This window comes from Sturnira hondurensis, unplaced genomic scaffold (genome assembly GCF_014824575.4).
Source record: "Sturnira hondurensis isolate 20B ecotype Veracruz unplaced genomic scaffold, ASM1482457v3 Scaffold0007406, whole genome shotgun sequence".
Lineage (NCBI taxonomy): Eukaryota > Metazoa > Chordata > Mammalia > Chiroptera > Phyllostomidae > Sturnira > Sturnira hondurensis.
This window is the reverse complement of record NW_028080037.1, coordinates 15820204-15841063: the sequence shown is the minus strand read 5'-3', so window position 1 is coordinate 15841063 and position 20860 is coordinate 15820204. Positions and strand designations below refer to the sequence as shown.

The window sequence follows — 20860 nt, the reverse complement described above, 5'->3', positions numbered from 1 at the left end:
CACAGCCTGGGGTGTGTCTTTCAATCAGTGCACGCCCTTTTGATGGAAGCACTTTCCTCCTCACTGGTGTGTAAAGTAATGTTGCAACTCACAGGTTGACGGCACCTTGGAGTCTGTGAAACACGAGGACTAACTCAGCCCCTGCAGTCAGGTTCCGCCTGGCCCTGGGCCCTCAATCCTTTTCACCATTGCTCTCTTCCCCTCCCACTAAAACACAGTTCCATAAGGGGAGGATTTCTATCTATGGGACTCTGGGAAAGTTACTTTATGAACCTCCATTTTCTTGTCTGGCAAATAAGCGTAAGAACACCTGCCTCACAGCACTGAGAATTAAGGGAAAGAACGCGGGGAAAGTGAACAGCACAGTGCCCTGTAAATGTAGGTGCCCAACTAACGTTACAAAGTAAGACCCAATCTATTGGATTCATTGATCCCTTCAGCGCCTAGAAGCTGAGGAAGGCTTAAGAGGACAGCTTGGACTATCCCTCTAACCCACTGCCTGTCTGATTGCGTTTTTTGATTCTGTTAATCAAGCACATTAAGTTCCGGGGGTGGCGGAGACACTGAAGCCTCTGTCGGTGTGCATCTACTCACAGTGCACAGCCCGACTTCCCTGCGCTCGTGAGAGCTTGCTGCAAAGTCAGCCATGGAGCCTAGGACAAACTACTCGATGTGGCAAAGCTGACCGAGCAGATGGCTTCCAGCAGCTGCCTCCACAGTCTCTCTCCTGAGGTGCGAATGCAGCCTCAGTGCCTCTGGAGCCGGAAACGTTCCTTCGGAATGAGCAGAGAACAGGAGGGTCTCACGGAGGGTCGGAGGCCCAGGGTCGAGCCACACTGGTAGCAGAGCCTGATGCTCTAGGACCCTGGGACTGTGACCTGGTCCCTCTCTTGCCATCTGAGTTCTCTGATCTCACAAACTGTGGGGTGGTCTCCGGGCACCACCTCCAAAATGCTCAGCCTCATCCATTCAATGGATCACAAGCACTGTATTGTGAAACTTTTGAGATTATTGTTACAGTGCTGTATTTTGGACCTTTCTCGGCAAAGCTGTGGGGTATGCGCCCGCAGAGCTGGCTACTGACTGACCCTGCCAGTCAGCACATGCCAGGGCCCCAGAGGACGGGAGCAGGCAACCCTCTGACTGCCGGACACCGTGGTCCTCGAGAGGCCGGATGCCAAGGAGGGCCTGACGTCCTGAAAAGCTGCAGAAGGGGCACGTTTCATGATATCCAGGACTGTGCAAACTTTGTTCACAGACTTTTAAAGCGTTAAGTTGGATCTGTAATCATGACCTATTTTATTATTGTTAATAAGAGAAATTCAAGCTGCTGAAAATAGGAAAACCAACAGCATGGCAAGTGTGGGTTGGAACCTTGGCTCCAGCACTGGTTAGCCCGCACAGATTGGCCTGTGTGTGGACGCACAGGTTTCTTACGGGTGGGGCTGCTGCAGGGATGAAATGACCAAATAAACAGAAGAGCCCCGTGTTAAGTCTAGCACACAGCAAGCACTCGTGGACAGCGATTCCTTTCACTGCAATTAATTCATTTTAGTGTGCCTTGAGTGAGGTCCAGTCCTATCTCCTAGATGCGTTTCTAGTACCAAAGATGACACTTGATATGTGACTGAATGTACAGCAAATTACTTCTGTATGATACCTCCAGCAGAGGCACTGTGCTAACTTAAACATAATTTCATCTGCCACAAGGCAGATACCCCAATAAAAATGTGCTAAATGAATGAAAACTTGTCATATAAAAACCACATGCTGGTGTTTATTAATAAAAACGTCCCGCCCTGGCTGGTGTAGCTCAGTGGATTGAGCGCGGGCCTGCAAACCACATGATCGCGGTTCGATTCCCAGTAAGGGCATGTGCCTGGGTTGCAGGCCAGTTCCCGGCGGGGGACTCACGAGAGGCAACCATACATTATTTCTCTCCTTCTCTTCCTCTCTAAATATGAATAAACAAAATATTTAAAAATAAAATAAATAAATAAAAATAAAATAAAAACATCCCCATTTTAACCATTTTAAAGTGTGTAGTTAGTGGCACCAGCACGTCCACAGTGTTGAACAACCATCACCGTCATCTAACGGCAGCAGGTCTTCGAAGCCCCAGAAAGAGAACCTGTGCCCACGAGGCAGTCACTCCCCATTTCCGCCCTCTCCCCAGCCCTTGGCAAGCATTAGTCTGTGCTCTGTCTATACGGGTTTGCCTGTTCTGGACATTTCCTATAAACGCAAGCATAAAACGTGCGGCCTGTTATAGCACATGTCAGCGCTTCATTTCTTTCTGTGGCTCACGACTATTTCCCTGTGTAATACACAGGCGAACCTCAGCGATATTGCAGGTTTGATTCCAGACCACTGCCATGAGGCAAGTATCGCAGTAAAGTGAGTATTTCAGTGAAGTCAGCCACGTGAATTTGGGTTTCCCGGCACACATAAAAGCTGTGTTTCGCCCTGGCTGGTGTGGCTCAGTGGACTGAGCGCTTGCTATGGATCTCGAGGTCATCGGTTCGATTCCCATTGGGGGCACGTGCCTGGTCGGCGCATGGGAGAGACAACCAGTCGATATTTCCCTCCCTCTCTTTCTTCCTTCCTCCCTCTCTCTCAAAGAAATAGTTAAAGGTTATGTTTATGCTGCATTATAAGTAATTAAGTATATAATAGCATTATGTCTAAGAAAAGTACATACCTTGATTTTATTTTATTTTATTTTTAAATATTTTATTTATTTATCTTTAGAGGGGAAGGGAAGGAGAGAAATATCAATGTATGGTTGCCTCTTGTGGGTCCCCTGCTGGGAACTGGCCCGCAACCCAGGCATGTGCCCTGACTGGGAATCGAACCGCGATTGTGTGGTTCGCAGGCCCGTGCTCTATCCACTGAGCTACACCAGCCAGGGCCATACCTTGATTTTAAAACTTTATTGCTAAAAAATGCCATCACCTGAGCCTTCAGCAAGTCAATCTTTTTGCTTTAAAACAGTCTTCCCTTTAATTTGTAAAATAAAAAGAAAGCAATATCTGTGAAGTGCAATAAAATGCAGTCTGCCTGCACCACAGTCTGTTTATCCCCGGGTGACGGGCAGAGGGCTGCTGCCCCTGTTGGCTGCCATGAACGATGCTGCTGAAAACTTCCGTGTACAGATTTCTGTACCAACACATGTTTCCAGTTCTCTTGGGCACATACCTAAGAGTGGAAACCGGGTCACAGGTGAGTCTGTTTCACGTCTGAAGAGGCTGCCAGACCGTTTTCCAAAGCGGCTGCACAAGTCAACGTTTCTACCAGCAACGTATGAGGACTGTAATTTCTCCATATCCTCAACACCACTTACTTTCCATTGTTAAAAATTAACACAATACTCGAGTGTTCTTCTACACATAGCTCACATTCTAAACTCAGGGGCACTAAGGAGAGGCAGGCGGGTGCAGGGTGTGGAAGCTGCAAGCAAGTCAGCTCTTTATTCATGGATTCCTCTCTTCCGAATAATGGATTTTAAATCTGTATCTATCTATTTGATCCCCCCCCAAAACTTTAACTAAGCTGCTGTTTTCTTCCATGCAACACTGTGTACTTGACTGTGTATAGAAGCTGGTGAGCTCTCCCTCCTCCTACATAAGCGATGGCAGAGTTTTGCATGCAAAATTTAAAAAATTTTAAATGTCCTGATTCTATTTTGTCAATGGAGAAACAGTCCTATCTTTCTAAGCAGTAATGGAGGAAGACTAGTGCTTTGTTTATATTGATATATTTGAGTTTGTTTTTTCCACAATATTTTTGATACAATTGGGTTTCTCCTATTTGCCTAGTTCATGTACATCAGAACACTAAATAACACTGTTGGAGTTTTATGTTGCAAGAACAAATGAAATGAGCTTGAATTGTGCTACAAAAAATTGATACCATATTCTGTTCAAAGTGGAAAAACAGGTAGTGAACCCATGTACCCTGCTTCTGTTTACTGGCTAGAGCCCCACACGGCCTGTGGGCAGAGTGAGCCTCAGTGAGCCATTCACCATCTCACGTCCTAGGACTCTCGACCTTCTGAGTCACGTCAGAGAGATAAAATAGTGCCTTCCTCCGATGGCTGCTGGGGGACCGAATGTACTCCGTACATACGAGGTGGTCAATGTTCACCTCCTTCCTTTTTCCACTTAAGGGTTTGCCAGACAATTTGTAAGCTCAGGAAACACACTCCCCTGGGTTAGGGTGTCCAGGCTGAGGATTTTACAATAGTGAACCCTGGGAATGAAAGGTTAAACAGAGGGATGGTGCATACTGTCTGCCAACAGTATTCTTCCTTTAACATTCTTCCTTTAACATTAGCCAAGGTTCCGTCTGTATCTTTAGACGCTCGGTTTTCTTTAACAGAAACCGAGCATCTGTCCCTGGACGAGAGGTATCGGACGTCACTGGCAGTCTCTGCTCGGCAATCCTTCCCCTGTCTCCCCTCCCCCAAAACATACGCTCTCCAAAAAGACACGTTCAAGTCCTAATGCCTGGTGTCTGGGAATGTGACCTTATTTAAAGACAGGATATTATCTTTACCAACACAATCAAGTTAAATGAGGCCACACTGGATTAGGTTGGGCCCTACATCCAATGACGAGGGTCCTTATAGGAGATACAGAGAGAGAAAGGCACAGATAGACACCGAGGCAAGATGAGTAGAACACGGGAAGACAAGGCAGAGACTGGGAGTAATGCAGCTCAAGCCAAAGAATGCCAAGGATTACCGGCGACAAACAGACGCTAGGAAAAAGCAAAGAAGGATTCTTCCCTGGGGCCTTCAGAGGGACTTCAGAGGTACCTGATGACACCTTGATTTCAGACTCCTAGCCTCCCAGACTATGAGAGAACACATTTCTCTGGTTTTAAGCCACACAGTTTGTGATCATTTATTATGGCCACCCAAGGAAACTAACACACCATACGACATTTTTGCCTAAAACCGAGCCACTCTGCCTAGTCGAGATGTCAGGAGTTTAACCAAAACACTGTAGACTGTGGCATGTTTTAGTAATCTCAAGTCAATCTCACTCCGACTGAGTGGGCGTCGCTGGGTTATGACGAGGGATCAGGTGGCCCAGAGGTTGTAACAAGTTGTTGGAGAGGCCCAGGCCTTGGATCCACACCCCCCTCCAGCCAGCATTTCACAAGTGTGGCAGGTCAGAGAGGAGTGGGCCAAGGCGCGCTCAGTACTGGGCCTGGAAGACAACTCAAAGCTTGTGCTCTTCTCAGCCGCATTCCAATAAGATATAAGTCCCAAAATGCTTAAGAAAACACTAAAAGGGCTTGGTGGTCACATTAAAACAAGAGGATTTTTAAAAAAGAGGAGCTTAAAGCTGATACTGAATCGGTACGTCAGTGTCTCCATCAAATTGGAAAGGTCATCTTTTCTAGGTTATCTCAAAAGGCCACGGCTCTTCCAGCACAGGACACACTGTCACTGATCACTTGGTAAATGAACGCCTTCCATTCTAGAGGGCGGGGGCTGAGTGCTTGCGTTCAGTGCTGTATCTCAGGGTCTGGCCAGTGCCTGGCCTGCAGAAGGTGCCTAGTACGTACTGCCAAGTGAATGAAAAAATAAAGGGAAGGAAGGGAGGGAGAGCAGGCCTGTTCCCTGGCCCCAAGGGTTCCGTGTCTTCAGCAGCAACGGGCCCAGGGCATACTCACTGTCGAAGACGATGATCCGGCCATCGCCACCACAGGGCTGGGCGTGATCCCCGAAGCAGACGCTGTTGCACTCGGTGCTGGCCGCCTCCCCATACTTCCAGTAATCGGGATTGTTCCCACAGAAACAAGCATAGCCTGACTCCATCCCAGCAAACTGCCACAACAGAGAAGCGGTCCTCAGTAAGTGTCAGTTGGCGATGTCACGTGCCCTGAAGGAGCCTGGGAAAGCTGGCCCCAGCCAGCAACCAGCCTCTCCTCCCCGGCCCACCTTTCCCTCGAAAGCTCGCCCCGTCCTGTTCTGGTAACCCTCACTGCACTGCAAGCAGTAACTGTGTGTCGCCGCCGTTTCCCCTTCAGAGAGCATGCCTTTCAAAGGTTTACAGTTCTACTGAATTCAACTAAGTTTTAAGGGGGGAATCCCAAAAGCTTGACATAGTAAGAATAACAACAGCTAAGCATTTTATCGAATTTTTACTACGTGCCAGATGGTAAGTTCCTTAGAGCTAGTCCTCCAGCAAACTCATTAGAGGCCCCATTTAAATTTTTATTTATTTTTTCTATTACCACTCGGTAAACTATCTGCTCACACACACAAGGGCACAAACTGTTTATATGGTGTGGAGTTCTGTGAATTTTAACCCAGGCACAGGCTTGTGTGACTGCTCCTGCACTCAGGGTATGGGACAGGGGCGTCAGCCCAGCAACCTCTGTCCCACTATTACTTCACAGTTTCCCCTCCCACAGCTTGACTTTTCTGTTCCTGCAGGTTGTTTTTTCTCCCCCAAAAATGTCATACGCCATAGACTGAATGTCTGTGTTCTTCTGCCCTACCAAATTCCTACGTTGAAAGCTCATTCCAGAAGTGACAGTATTGGGAGGTGAGGCCTTTGGGAGGTGATGGGGTTGTGAGGGCAGAGCCCTCGTGAATGGATCAGTGCCCTCACAAAAGAGACCCCAGAGGCCTCCCCTGCCCCTTCTGCCAGGTAAGGACACAGGGAGAATATGGCTGCCTGCGAGCCAGGAAACAAGTTCTCAGCAGACACCCCGTCTGCCAACGCCCTGATCTTGGCCTTCTCAGCCTATGGACCAATGATATTGGGTATCTTTTCATGTACTTACGGGTCACTTGAGTGTCTTCTGTGGAGAAATGTCTCTTCAAATCCTGTGCTCATGTTTCATTTGGGCTGCTTATTTTCTTATTGTCATATGGTAAGAATTCTTTATATACTCTAGGCATTACACCCTTTTTCAGATGCATGATTTGTAAACATTTTCTTCCATTCTCTGAGTTGCTTTTCACTTTTCTAATAGTGTTCCTGACACAACATGGTTTTAAAAGTCCAATTTATTTTTTCATCAATTGCTGCTGCTTTTGGTATCATAACTATAAAACCGTTGCCTAATCCAAGGTCATGCATATTTATACCTGTGCTTCTTTCAATGAGCTTTATGGTTTTAGCTATTACATTTAGATCTTTGATCTGTTTTTAGGTAATTCTTGTATATGATGTGAAGTAGGGGCTCAAAGTCATTCTTTTGCATGTGGATACCCACTCATCCCAGCATCATTTGCTGAAAAAACTATTCTTTCCCCATTAAAGGATATGGCACCCTTGTCAAAAATCAGTCGACTTTACATAAATGTATATATGAAGTTCTGGACTCTAAATTCTATTCTATTGATCTTTATGTCCATCTTTACACCAGTACCATAGTTCTTTTTTCAGAAAAAGTTAATTTTGTCTATGGTATGTTATAAGACTAGAGGTTCATTTTTTTTCTTTTCCATAAAGAGCTCCAGTTTTTCTCCAAAATCATTGCTGAAAGACCAGCCTTCCTCCCACTGAATTATCTTGGCATCTTTGTTGAAAACCAATTGTCCATATAAGTGCAGGTCTATTTCTGGACTCTATTTAGTTTCATTGATCTACAGCAGAGATTGGAAAAGTTTTTTTATAAATGAAAGATCAGATAGTAGAGCAAATATTTTCAGCTTTGTAGGCCATAGGTTCAATTTCTCAACTTTGGTGTGGTAGAATGAAAGCAGGCATAGATAGTATGTAGATTAATGAGTGTGATTATGTTTCAATGAAACTTTATATATAGAAATAGGTGGGCGGTAAGATTTGGCCCACATGTCATTGTTTGGTGACTCCTGACCTATGGAACTATTGTTATGCCAATACCACTTTCTTGATTACTATATGGTTTTTTAAAAGATTTTATTTATTTATGTTTAGAGAGAGGGGAAGGTAGAGAGTGAGGAAAACAGCAATGTGTGGTTACCCTTCGAGCGCCCCCTACTGGTGACCTGTCCTGCAACCCAGGCATGTGCCCTGACTGGGAATCGAACCGGTGACCTTTTGCTTCACAGTCCGGTGCTCAATCCACTGAGCCACTCATTTTTGTATTTATTTCTATATCAAAAACTATGCACTGTGATAGTAACTTCAGTCCCTGTCCAACATTATATGCTTCATTCCAGCTTTCCCTGGCTCCCTTCTTTAACAGTGAGAAATATGGCTCCCGTTAGACTCAATATATTTACTCAGAAGATCAATCCTTTGCAAGCAACTAATCGCTTGATTATGTTGGGCCAATTGTCTTGTTCAGTCACCTTTCTGACATAGGCCCTGAACTCTGCCAGGTTATTTTCCTTGCTTGGGCCTGATTAATGGACTTTTGACTGAATTAATTAGTAAGGAGAGAAGGAAGAAAAGAAGGGAGGGAGAGAAGGAAAGAAGAGAAGGAGGGAGGGAGGGAGGGAAGGGCAGAGAGAGGGTGGGTGGATGGAAGGAAGGAAGGAAGGAAAGAAGGGAAGGAAACAAGTTAGTTCTTTTTGATATAATAAACAATAGCATTATTGAATTTTAATGGCCAAAGAATGGATTTCAGATAGAGGAGTGGATAGGAAGGAAAGAGAACATTTTGAACTGGTGTCTGGGCCGGGCCCTCGAATGCATCAAGGAAGTAATAACCTCTGTGACTACTCCTGGGTTCCCCATAGAGCCCGAGGGTCCGAGGGCCCCTGCTCACACACACAAGGGCACAGGGAAGTAGGTGACTCTGTCAGAAGTCACATAGCAATGCAGACACTGGGGACGTTCCCCTAGGTCCTTTTCTTTCAGTCTCCTGAATCCTAAGCCCCACCCTTCCTCCAGCTTCCCCTTGGCAGAAAACTATAAAGTTGTATGGCTTCACAGGTTGTGTTTCAGAGACGCACACATATTTTTAAGTTATCTCAGCAGAATGCATTTACATCTTTATCTGCCTCTATAGATATACAGCCCCAGGGCAATTACCTTGAACCTCTGGCTCCGACAAAAACTGATGCAGGTTTGTATGGTCAGTTTGTTAGATGTCTTACTGGCGCCAGTTAGAGGAGGCGGGTCTCCGTGGTCCTTGTAGCAGCCGAGGTTTCCAGGCACTGGAGGAAAAAGGAAAACAAAGGGATTTCACAACATCTGGCTGTGAAACACCAACACGGACAAGCATGTTGTGCCAGGTACTGTCATCTCAGTCAGTGTTTCCACTCCTCAGGCACAAATAAATAACAAATAACAGGCTTTAAAAATGGAAGCCTTCGTGTCCTCTGCTAAATGCCACGTTCTTATTTCACTTTGAAGAGTAGGTGTGGCCCATATTGTAACCCTAGGAGATTTTCACCTGTTCACTATTGACAGAATTTTGTATTGAAGAGAACTAGGAGCACTTTCCTAAAAACAGAAGCTACAATGTGTAAATTGTTTCAGAGTCACTGGAGGTCAGGGGAATGTCTTGGAAGCCTGTCATTCTACCCTTTGCGCCCCACTTCGTTCCTTAAAAGGAACGGGTTCCTTAAAAGGAACGAAGTGGGTTTCCCAAGGTCCTGTGGTAAGTGTATTAGTTTCCGACCGTAACTAGGACAAACTACCAGAGGCAAAGGCAGCATCAATTCACTATCTCCAGTGCAGGAGGTCAGAGGCACTAAATGGGTCTGATGGAACTACAATTAAGGCGACGGCTGTTTGTCCCTCTGGAGGCTCAAAGGGGGAGCCCCTATTCCTTGCCTCTTCCGTCTCCTGCAAGCGGCCCCCATTCCTTGGCTTGTGGCTGCAGCACTCTGGCCTCTGTTTCCATCACCACATCCCCTGCTCTCGCTCAGCGCCGCCGCCGCCTCTCTGTTACAGGGGCCTGTGTAATTACACTGGGCCTTACCTGCATAATTCAGGGTAATCGCTCCATCTCAAAATCCTTGACCTAATCATACCACCAAAGTCCCAGGAAGGGGTTACACAGACATTGCTTTGGGTGTGCGTCAGGGGGACATTTTTTGGCCTATCATAGTAAACATACTGGTGGTTCACAATCACACAATCAGGTGTTCTGGTCTAGCATACAAGGCTGTACCTGAGAATACAGAAGCCTGAATATGTACTGACTGTGACAGACAGTGTTCAAAGATGGCCCTCAGTGATCCCCACCTCCTGGTGGTCATGCCCTTGTGTAATCCCCTCCCCTTGGCCGTGGGTTGGAGTAGTAACTTGCTTTTGACCAACAGAATGTGGCAGTTAATGGAATGCCACTTCGGTGATGAGGTTCCAAGAGACTGTGACTTCTGCTTTGCTAATAGCAGACTCTCTCTATTGCCTTCTTGGCTTATACAATTTGATGAAGCAGGACGTCATGTGAGAGAAGAACTGAGGATGGCCTTCAGCCAACAGCCCGCAAGAAACCGAGACCTTAAGCTTCTGCAAGACTGAGTCCTACCAATAATTACATATGCCTGAAGTAGATCCTTCCCTAGTGGAGCCTTTGGATGTGACCCCAGACCTGGCAGACACCTTGACCCCTGCTTTACGAGAGACCTTGAAGCAGAGGACCCACAATAGCCACGTGCAGGTCTCCTGACCCACAGAGAGTGTGAGACAGTAAATGTGTGCTGTTTTAAGTCACCACATTTTAGGGTCGTGTGTTATACAGACAGGGCTAACCAGGACACCTATACAATACATACTAAATCCAAGCTTATTGAATGAAGGAATGAATTTATTGTGGCCCATGGACAAATCAACCTCTCTGGACCTTAGCTTCCCATCTCTGCTATTAATTTATGAATTACTCTGCTAGCAGAGGGAGCCGGTTCCCACTGTCTCTGTTTGGCTCCTCACGGTTTATGTCACTGAAGGTATAATGAGACACGAATGAGGCATGGTCCTAGAGGCACTTCCAGGTCAGTTGAGAGTTACCTGTTATTCAACTCCAAAGTAAGCCATATAGACTCTTACGTTTAAGGCTGGGAAACAGCACAGTCCAATTTAATATAAAAGCTTTATATCCACATTAGCCTTTTGACATGTACAAATACACACATGTGTATGTGTATATGCACACATCCATGCTTTTAATTTCTGCCACCATCTGCATCTACCCAGCTCATTTTAAATCGGCAGGAAGTACCTCTCTGCTAACCCAGAGTCACCCTGCCCCCTCTAAGCCAAGTGGTTACCCATCTCCCTTACGTCACACGTGGTTCAAATATAACAAATGTGGCTCACCACACAAATGCGAAAATGCATTTTTCGGAAACAAACCAAGTCTCTATAGCAGCAAATGTAAACAGAAAAAACTCTAGGCAGTAGGAGCCTGGTGTTCAAGGGGCCTGGCTTGGGAATGGTTGGGTTTCAGAGTTTAAACAAACGCAGCGAGTTAAGCATCTCTAGTGGGGAGCACAGCATATAAGCCAAGTTTGTTAAAGGGACTTTGCATATGGAAATGCGAATCATACACTTAAAAAGTTTTTAATGAGGGTTACTTGATCATGATCATCTTGGTCATTCACTTTGACTTTTGTCTCGTTTATTCCTTCATGTTCACTAGTAAGCATGTTATTTGGTATTAGTTTATAGAGAGCCCAAGGCACAGAATCATAAATGTTAAGATTAGACATAAACAAGGCCACGGGTTGCATTAACGCAGCTGGAATCTATCAGCTTTATTCACGACAGTTCAGGGAGCAGATCCAGGCAGCTCGTGCTCCACGGGGGCAGGGAAGTCCTGAAACACACGGTGAGGCCGATGATGGGTCACTGGAGACCCCGTCACAGGGTGTTGCTGCTCTGTCCATTTGCGTATCGGGGGCCTGAGGTATCATCCTTGCCATCCGACTTAATCACTTGCCAGACACTGTCAACTGTACCTTCTAAAATACTGCAGACGTCTGTCCTTGCCTGTCTTTCCAAACTGCCACTTGCCCAGTTTAGAATGCCACCTCCTCCCCTCTTTGATGTGCTGCCTCGGCCTCCGACTCCAGCCCCATTTCCAGGGTCACCTTACTCTCACTGAACTGGCACACTGCAGCCAGGAGAGTCTTCACAGGACATTCCAGGCGGAAGTAAGGAAGTGAGGCCTAGGCAAGAATGAATGACCTTGGCCTTTGCAGCAACAAAGAATTCAGTATGACTGGTGATACAGAGATTGGAAAGCAACAGGAACTGGAGGGGTATGCAAAGATCCCTGGCTGCTGCTCAGGGTGAAGTGCAAACGCTCTCACCCGTTACACTGGCCTTGCCCTATCTGTGCTGCTCCCCTGCGCCTCTCCCATCAGGATGACCCTTCTACCCCTGGGCTCACACTCGTTATGTAGGTCAAGGAAAATCTTAGCGTATCTGCAAGTTTCCCAATTGCACATTGTTCTCTGGCCTCTGGCCTTTCTCATATGTTATTCCCTCTGCTGGGAATATTCTTCCCCACGTAAGAAGGCAGCCTGTCATCTTTCCCCCTGGGAAGTCTCATGGACCTCCCATCATACTGCTCCCCACCCCACCCCTGCCGCACACAAAAAGGCTGTCCACCCCTGCTGTGCAGTCCTATAGCAGCCTATGCTGAACTTGATTCTCAACACCTGTTTCTGGGTCTCTCTCCCCGGTTACCCACAAACCACTTAGGGGCAGGACTGCACCTCTCAGACACCATTGTGTTCCCAGGACCTGGCATGGCCCCAGTCACACAGCAGCTGCGCTAACGAACAAGTGCTTTGGGTGCCAGCTCAAGTCCCAGAGTGAGTGGGTACAGGGGCTTCGCAGGCAGCAGTAAACGAAGAGAGCAGAACGGAAGGGAAAAGCGGAGCTGATCTGTGACAACGTTCACTTAAAGCAAGTGACCGTGGCCTTTGAGACCTGCCTGCCCCCTGCCCTCTCTGGCTATCCAGAAACACCATTTTAGATAACTGAGTTTTCCAGAAAGGTTAACTTTAACAATTAAAATGTTATCTTCAGGAAAAAAAAGTTATCTTCAGGATTTCAGATGAAACCTTTCTAAAATGCATTAGCTATTTTCTTAAAATAACAGCAATAAAACTTCACTTAAACTACTTAAAATGTTTCTTCGTGGCTTGAGGTTATCAAGTGTACTTCACCAAATGACCCCAGACTGGTGTGCTATTTTAAGGTTCTTGTTCTGACTTTTATATTTAATCTGTTGCTCTGGCTGGTGTGGCTCAGTGGATTGAGAACTGGCCTGCGAACCAAAGGGTCGCCAGTTCAATTCCCATGCCTGGGTTGTGGGCTGGGTCCCCAGTTGGAGGCGCATGGGACGCAACCACACACTGATGTTCCTCTCCCTCTCTTTCTCTGGAAATAAATGGGTAAAATCTTAAAAAAATTTTTTAATCTGTCTCCTTGGTTACTGTCACGGCAGCTGAATGTTTGAACTTTGCACCTACTTCTCTCAACTGTCAGTGCGGGTAGTCTGTGCTTGTCCTCTTCTTCATTTGCTGCTTCATAGGCTTAGAACGAAACTATTGAGCTTGTTAGAATAGTGTGAAAGATAAGAACAGTTTCTAAAAGAAGGAGGGCCTTATGCTCCCACCTTCCGCCACCCCTACCGCGGCTCTGTGCATGGCAGCACCGTGAAGGGCATGGGCGCTCCTTTGTCTGCCCGGAAGCGGTCAGCAATGGTCCCAGACGCGGGCCTTGGGGTCAGAGAAACCCTACGGCGAACAGTGGCCCCTCCACCACAGCTTTTCCGAGGTCAGTTTTATCAACAGTGGGGTGAGGAACAATACAGCCTCACAGGAGAATTAAAAGACACTGTAAATAAAGTAACAGGACAAGACCCAGCAAGATAGTGTGTGCCAAATAAACAGTGTTTATCATCATTATTGGGAATAAGGCTCTTATCATCCACCACACAAATAGGAACAACATGCTTACTAACAGAAATGTAAAATAGCACTGAGTTAAAGGACAAAAATCAAAGGCAGCCACCTCAGAAAACTGGCTTTGATTCCAGAGTCAAATGTTAATCTCTTCCATCTATCTGGCCAGCATACAACCCACTTTCACGTAAGCATCTTGCATGAAACTCAGAGCCTGTTTAGGAGGCCAGGACAGACGATGTTATTGCTACCTGACGGAGAAGGAATCAGTTTAACAAGGTCTTGCGTGGGGGAACACAAGACGAAAATGGGGAGCAGAGTGGTGCTCGCGGGGTGCAGATTCCCATGCCATGGTTTTTTTCCTCGGTGTCCCTGGCCCCTTTTCCTGATGGGGCCAGTCTGGGAAGCTAAATAAAAATGACCCTGAGATTAAAGACAGAATTCTCAAGTGCATTAGTCCCTCGACACTCGGCCCACCACAAAGTGGCCTCTGAAGCGGCAGCCAGCCTTTGAGGGGTGCCACCGCCCTCTGAGTCGCACTGGGAAGTGTGGCTCCAAGTCTCGCTGGAGGAGACACGTCATGTACCCTTCAGAAGCATGACTGGTCCACTGAGTGGATTTCCAGGCTGTAACCCACCCTGAGCTCTTCCCAGAAGCAGGGAGGAAAACTCGATTTGAAAAAGGATATTTGTTCTCAAATTCCTTTTCACTCTCAATGCTATTTTAAAGTCCTGTGGCTTGGTCATGCATTTTTCATCTTACCAAAGAGGCTTCATCACTTTCAATTTTCAAAAAACTCATCTTAAAATACTAATGCCCCTTGTTTATCATAGCTAATGCTTTAAAACCCATGACGGTTAATTACCAACGTTCTCTTCAGGTGTTCAGAACTCTTAACAGAGGTAAGTTTTAGAGATGGCTGAGGGAAGATGGCCCTCTATTCTGACTCACCCAGGAACTACCTTGTTCTTTTACTACCACAAGGAATGGCTGGGAAGAGACCAGCAGGCTTATTTAACACCTGTGGCATTTGGAGATAACTGTGGCTTCACTGTGGAGGTGTCACATGCTTCTCTGGGGGGCACCAGATTCTCTCTGCCAGGAAGGTGGAACTGGGACTCCAGTTCGTGAGCTGCAGGCAGTGGACCTGTAAGGTTCTGTCAATAGGCATGAAGACAAACAGCCGTATCTGGGGCCATGTGGGTGGAGGAGTGAGCTGACTCGGCCAATCCTCAAACAGGAGGCAGGATGACCACCACCCTGAGGGGGCAGAGGTGGGAGCCACGTGGCCTCAGAGAGAGTCGGCGAGAGTAGAAACTTCCTCCCCAGGTTCTTGGGACACTGGGCTTGGGTTTTGTGATCTACTCCCTAAGTCCCTTTTGCTCAAGTCAGCTCAAGTGACTTCTATTCCTGCTGATCAAACAGTTCCTAACAGTCTGCCTATTGTGGTAAAAACTCAGTTTGAATGTGCGTCTTCAGAGGAGAATCTGCGGAAGAATAAGTCCTGACCCTCACTGTTTTCTATTCCAGTGCTCTGGAGAGATCTGGGGTATCGGTTTAAGAAACTGAAAGCAAAGTTCTTGTCCTGCACTTTAGAAAACTCTTCCCTGGGTCTGCGGAATACCTTTTATTTTTTCTTGTAAGTAAAATCTGCCTCTTCAGAAATGATGCAGTGACTCTGCTTATTTTAAAGGTCATGTAACCTTGTGTGGCAGAGGCCATTCTGCCCCAGACACTCAGCACCGATGCCTCAGCAGCTGATTTCTCCTTTCTGCAGTAGGCAGTTAGTTAGACAGATGTGAGCAAAGCAAGGAAGATAGGCCAGGTACAGAAAGTCACCAGGGCGGAAAGCCCTGGGTGCTGGGCAACAGGCAAAACTGGGAAAACAAGGGCCTCACCCCCAGGGTGATCCTCCTCCCCCAGTGAACCGCTGGTCCTGCGGTGCAGACCCTCCCCCGCACTCTCCTCCCCTGGCACGTTGCCAGTCATGTGGTAACCCCCTGGAGGAGGAGGAACAAGGGGCCCGAAAGGTAGCCTCAGGGGACTCCCATGTGGGCCCTTGAATAACCACTCCCTTAGCAGAAAACCCTAGAGATAACATCCAGGCCTCAGTTGCACTTCAGCTCCAGGCCCAGAAAAGCAGCAAAACCAGACAAGTGATGCCATGGCTGACATCAGCCCAGCTGCACCGACTGACGACCCCCCTGCCCTGGCGCTGGCTGATCCATCAGTGGAGACCTCCGCCCTGAAAGGGCACTCTTGGAAAGCTGATTAATATTCTGTTGGGACCCTCACCTTTAAATTCCCTGAGGACAGAGGACCCAGCACACTCTCCCTTCCAGGAGCACCCCCCCTGTACTTTTCCCTGCCCCCCAAGGTCCGGCACCTTTACTTTTCTCTTTCCTAAGCTCCAAGGGCACTTTTTCTGCCTCTGTAATTTGTCTCCTGAGCCCATCTCTCCTACCACTCACTTCTTCTACCTCCGTGACTTTCTAAATAGACTTTATTCTATAGTTTGAGTCTTGGCTCTGAAACCTTTTCAAGCCAGAACTTAAGCACCAACGTTGCTGAAGCAAGGTTAGGTCTGACACCGCTGGTCTAACCTGGTGCCTTCTTGCCACCACCACTTCTGTGAGAACAAGGACTAAGAACACACGAGATTTTGCCACTGGAATCCTATCAGAGGACTTGCCATCTAGAATACTTCCATCATAGAACCAACCAGGTAAGTGTAGATTCACCCACACTCTGAGCCTATAACCATAAGCATACTGTACCCCATCCTGCCCATCTAAAACAGCGTCAGCCCTGGCTGGTGTAGCCCAGTGGATTGGGCATGGGCCCTCGAACCAAACGGTCACTGGTTTGATTCCCAGTCAGGGCACATGCCTGGGTGGCAAGCCAGGTCCCCAGTGCAGGGAGCGCGAGAGGCAACCACACATCGATGTTTCTCTTCCTCTCTTTCTCCTTTCTTTCCCCTCTCTAAAAATAAATAAGTAAAACCTTTTTAAAATTTCAAAAAAATAAAAATAAAACTGTCTCAAATCTGACAGCTGTCAGTCATCTTGGTCAAAGCCCTATTACAATTTGGCCCCACCTCACCTCCATACATTTATTCTAAACCCTGACTCCCCTTTTCAGTCACTCCGAGTCTCCAGGCAGCCCCACGTGTGTCTCTGGGCCTATGACAACTCACCCAAATAAGTACGTAAACAGCCTTTCCTCCCCTACGAAATTTTACCTTCAGGGGAAGGTAGCAGGAGTCCCTAGGGACCCAACCCCCATACGGCCCTGACGGGTTACGGCGGCAGTTCTGGTGAGAGCTCCTCCTCTGAGGTGAAACTCCTGGTCATTCAACGTGGCAGACGGTCTCCACGGGAGACCGTGATGATCTCCTCCCTCCTCCCTCCGCACATACGTGTTGTTCCCTACTTCAATAGTTGGCATTGATTTCATCTACCCTTGAACCTCAGCTGGCTTTTTGGCTTGATCAACAGAATGTGGTGGACTTCTGGGTTCATGCCTTACCGAAGCGGATGGGCAGCTTCTGCTTCGGAGGCCAGCCGGCCACCACAGAAGAGGTCTGAACACGCTGCTTCAAAGAACAGTCACCCGGGTGGGGTCCTAAGGCCACTCCGAGTGCCCTGCCCCAGCAGAGCCCCTAGCTGAACGCAGCTGCCTGGCTGAGCCCCCCACGGGAGAGAGGCAGGACAGGCTGGCTGAATTTGGCCTGCCCACAGAATCGGGAGAGACGGTCATCTGCTGTTGTTTTAAGCCACGAGGGTTTGGGGTGGCTTGTTAGGTGGTGGCAGACAACTGAAACACCTTACTTGACAAAAGGTCAGTCCAAGTTCAAGAGGAATGATACAGCTGTGTCTCTGGGAAGAAGAGCCGTTTGTTGACTTGAACTTATTTTTCAGGGACACCACAGAGGCCCCAGGCAAGGAACCACAGAGTCATCTCTTCCTTTTTCTGCTGTTTCATCCCTTCTATGTTGCACTTGTCATCAAGTTCAGCCTTCCTCCTACACGTCTTGGATTTGACCCTTCCTGACTCACCTCACTGCTGCCACCATAGCCCAGGCCCTTCTCCCCGGATTTAGAAGTCAATACCCACTCGCTCCTCCCCAAACTCCCTTCCTCTGACCCATCCTACAAACGGACACTGGGCTCACCTGCCTAAGCTCGGGCTTCCAGCGCATCAGGTCCCCATCAATGGACTCTAGCCTTCAGGGGCCGATCTGGTTCCTCTCTGTCCACACTCTACTCCGGCGGCTTGGTTCCCGACCCACAGGCCCAGCTGCGCCCTTCCTCCAGCTCTCGGTCAGACTGTTGCCTGACCCATTCAGCTCCATCCGCCTTTCTCTGTGAGGATGTCTCCAATTTCCACAGCCCATCCCGAGCCCTTTTGTCTTCAAAAACTCAGCTCAGTCTTATTTATGTAATTGATGGGCCGCTCTCCAATTTTCTCCCATGTTTATAACTCAGATTCCCAATTACATCATAAGATTGACAGAACTATTTCTTGTGTTTATATATATATATATATTCCTTACAGTGTATATCTGTCACTGAGGAAAATGTCTATTTGGTTCAGAAAGTCTATATTTTTAATAGGAAATTAAATAACACCCACTGGCCAAAACAAAGACTAATCGAGTAGATTCCAGGTCTGAAGCCACAGAAGTGCCCTGTAACAATGAAGGCAGGGCCTCCGGTGTCCCCTGAGTGCAGTGCCACATCGGTCCCCAGAGGAATGGCCACCACAGATGCTGAGGCAAGCCTCTGAGCGCCGTGGTCAATCAGATGAGAAGGGAATGGACGGAAATGACACGTGGTTAGGAGTGACCTCCTCAGAAACTGGATGATGGGAAAATGCCAATGGTAGTCTGTTTCCGGGGGGACGCACAGGCCACCCCAATACCAGCTGGTACTTTCGTGCCTACCATGCACCAGGTCCTGGGCTGAGGATCGTGTATATTTTATTCATTAATCTTCAAAATAACCCTGGAAGGCCCAGGCCCAGGGGAGAGTCATTGTGCCATAAGCTATCAAGTGAATAATTCGAACCCAAGCCTGACTGGGAAAAGCCCCCATAAAGTCCATCAGCACCCGTCTGCAAATAATACACAATCCAAGCAAAATGAGGATTTGCCTGTTATGCCAACACAGCTTCGGAATAAACCCGTGAGTCCCCCTCTCTAGCTTCAGCCTCTCCTTTACGGAAATTCCAGAGCTACCCCTGCTCCTGTCTTCGAAAACTTAGTCTAGTTGGGAAAACAAAACTCATATAAAGCAAGACTAAATAATGAAAAACAGGACTCTGACAATGCTAATATGGGCAGTCTAAAAAGTTCGATTAAAAGCATTACGTAATTGTAATGGAAAGACAGAAGAGGTGAAAAAACTCAGTGTGCATAAGTTGTACTGGGAACGTTCACTTCGATATTGCTCTGGCTATGGCCTAAGCCTGAGGTTTTGTTTCAGTTATAAAGGGTTAACGACGCACAGAGTTGTGTCTTTTTCAAGGCGAACTTCAGCTCACGCAATGAACACACAGAGAGACCCCGAGGCCTGGGCAAGGCTGCTTGATGCCGCATTTCATGCAAAGGGTCCAACTCTGGGGAGCCCGTTCCCGTCTGAGAACAGCTGGGCTGGGAACACTCGCGGAGACAGTCCAACATTCTGCAGAGCCACTCTGCTGTGTGACAAATGCTTCCTGGATACCATTGCAGCCTGCTTTACTCCTGGGGCCTGGGATTTCCCAAACCCAAAGAAGAAAAGAAAATGACTTGGAGCTAACAGCTTGAACTGCAGACCCTCTGTCGCCACTGAGCTAATCCTTGGGTCTCTACAATGTCAAAAAGGCGATCTTAATACTTCGGCATACTATCAGAATTTTAAACTTTAATTCCCAAACAATCCACAAAGAAAATTCTCAAGAATGACCTCAACAGTAGCCTGGATCCATCCCAGGGTCCCTGTTTTCACGGAAATGAAAGAAATGGAGCTGTTCTCAAGGACTGGAAAGAAAAAGCACTGGGCTCACCATCGGGAGTCCCAGATTCAAATCCTGTTGGCTCAGACTATAAGCCTCATCAAATCACTTAAATACGCTGGCCTCGTTTTCTCTTCTGAACAATGGGTGATGGGTCGTTAGAAGAAGACACACCTCTGGCTTTATAGGATTGTCAAAAAAGTTAAAAAGATAATGTGAATATAAGTGCATTGTATCCAGTTGGTACTGGGTACATAGCTTAGTAGTAGCTCAAATAAAAGGTAAGACAGACTAAAAAGCAGTGCTGACATAAAAGTGCAGGCAATGCTAACAGGCACAAAACACGTTCTGTCGGGGAGAGACCGTCCTGACCATCACTGCCACAGTGCCCTGGGCTTTTCACCCTCGCTCTGAACATAGCTTTAAAAACTCTTATTAGGAATCACCATCGGAAGCTTTCAAACCCTGTGTTTTGGGTTGCATGTTTGTAAGGAGCAGCAAACCTGTTTTAACAAGGCCAGGGTGCTATTTAATTAAGAGGAACTTGAGCCAGTGAGGTCACTGGCTGAAACTGACCGAAGGTCCCATGTTGCTCAGGGGCGGTCACTGGCATCCTCGGAGGGGATGTGAATGACAGGATGACTAGAGAACCTCTCACAGACCGAGAGGGGAAGCCTCACTCCAAATCTCTAGCACAGAGATTTAAGAAACTGTGGAGAAACGTCTCTTTCTGACACTTCACACTCTCCTCAGCCTGGTCCCCATCTTCCTGGGTTGAGTCCAAGCTCCAGAACCAGACCATAAAACCTTCCATTATCTGGCCCGGCCTAGTTGTTCTCAGATCTCATCTCCCACCTTCCTTCTTAAAATGTCTGTCTCAGCAACACTGACTCTGCCTGGGAATTTGTGTGTGTGTGTGCATGTGGGCACACACCGTTCCCTCTGCCTCCAGTGTCCTCCTCCCTGTCCCAACGAATGCTAATGTCTAGAACCTGGCTACTAAACAGTGTGGCCCCGCAGCTCCAGCATGGCAGGGGCTTG

The 20860-nt window shown here is 47.5% G+C and overlaps 1 protein-coding gene across 2 annotated transcripts in view; it reads right to left on the bottom strand.

Moving 5' to 3' along the window:
- The window catches only part of KREMEN1 (kringle containing transmembrane protein 1), a 58914-nt gene that overhangs the window by 12335 nt on the left and 25719 nt on the right, over positions 1–20860 (bottom strand). For both annotated transcript variants that reach the window (XM_037052422.1, XM_037052423.1), the window contains exons 4-5: positions 8988–9112; positions 5686–5839 (exon numbers count right to left, since the gene is read on the bottom strand). In XM_037052422.1, the coding sequence (XP_036908317.1) occupies positions 5686–5839; positions 8988–9112 (279 nt within the window). The remainder of the gene's footprint in view (positions 1–5685; positions 5840–8987; positions 9113–20860) is intronic.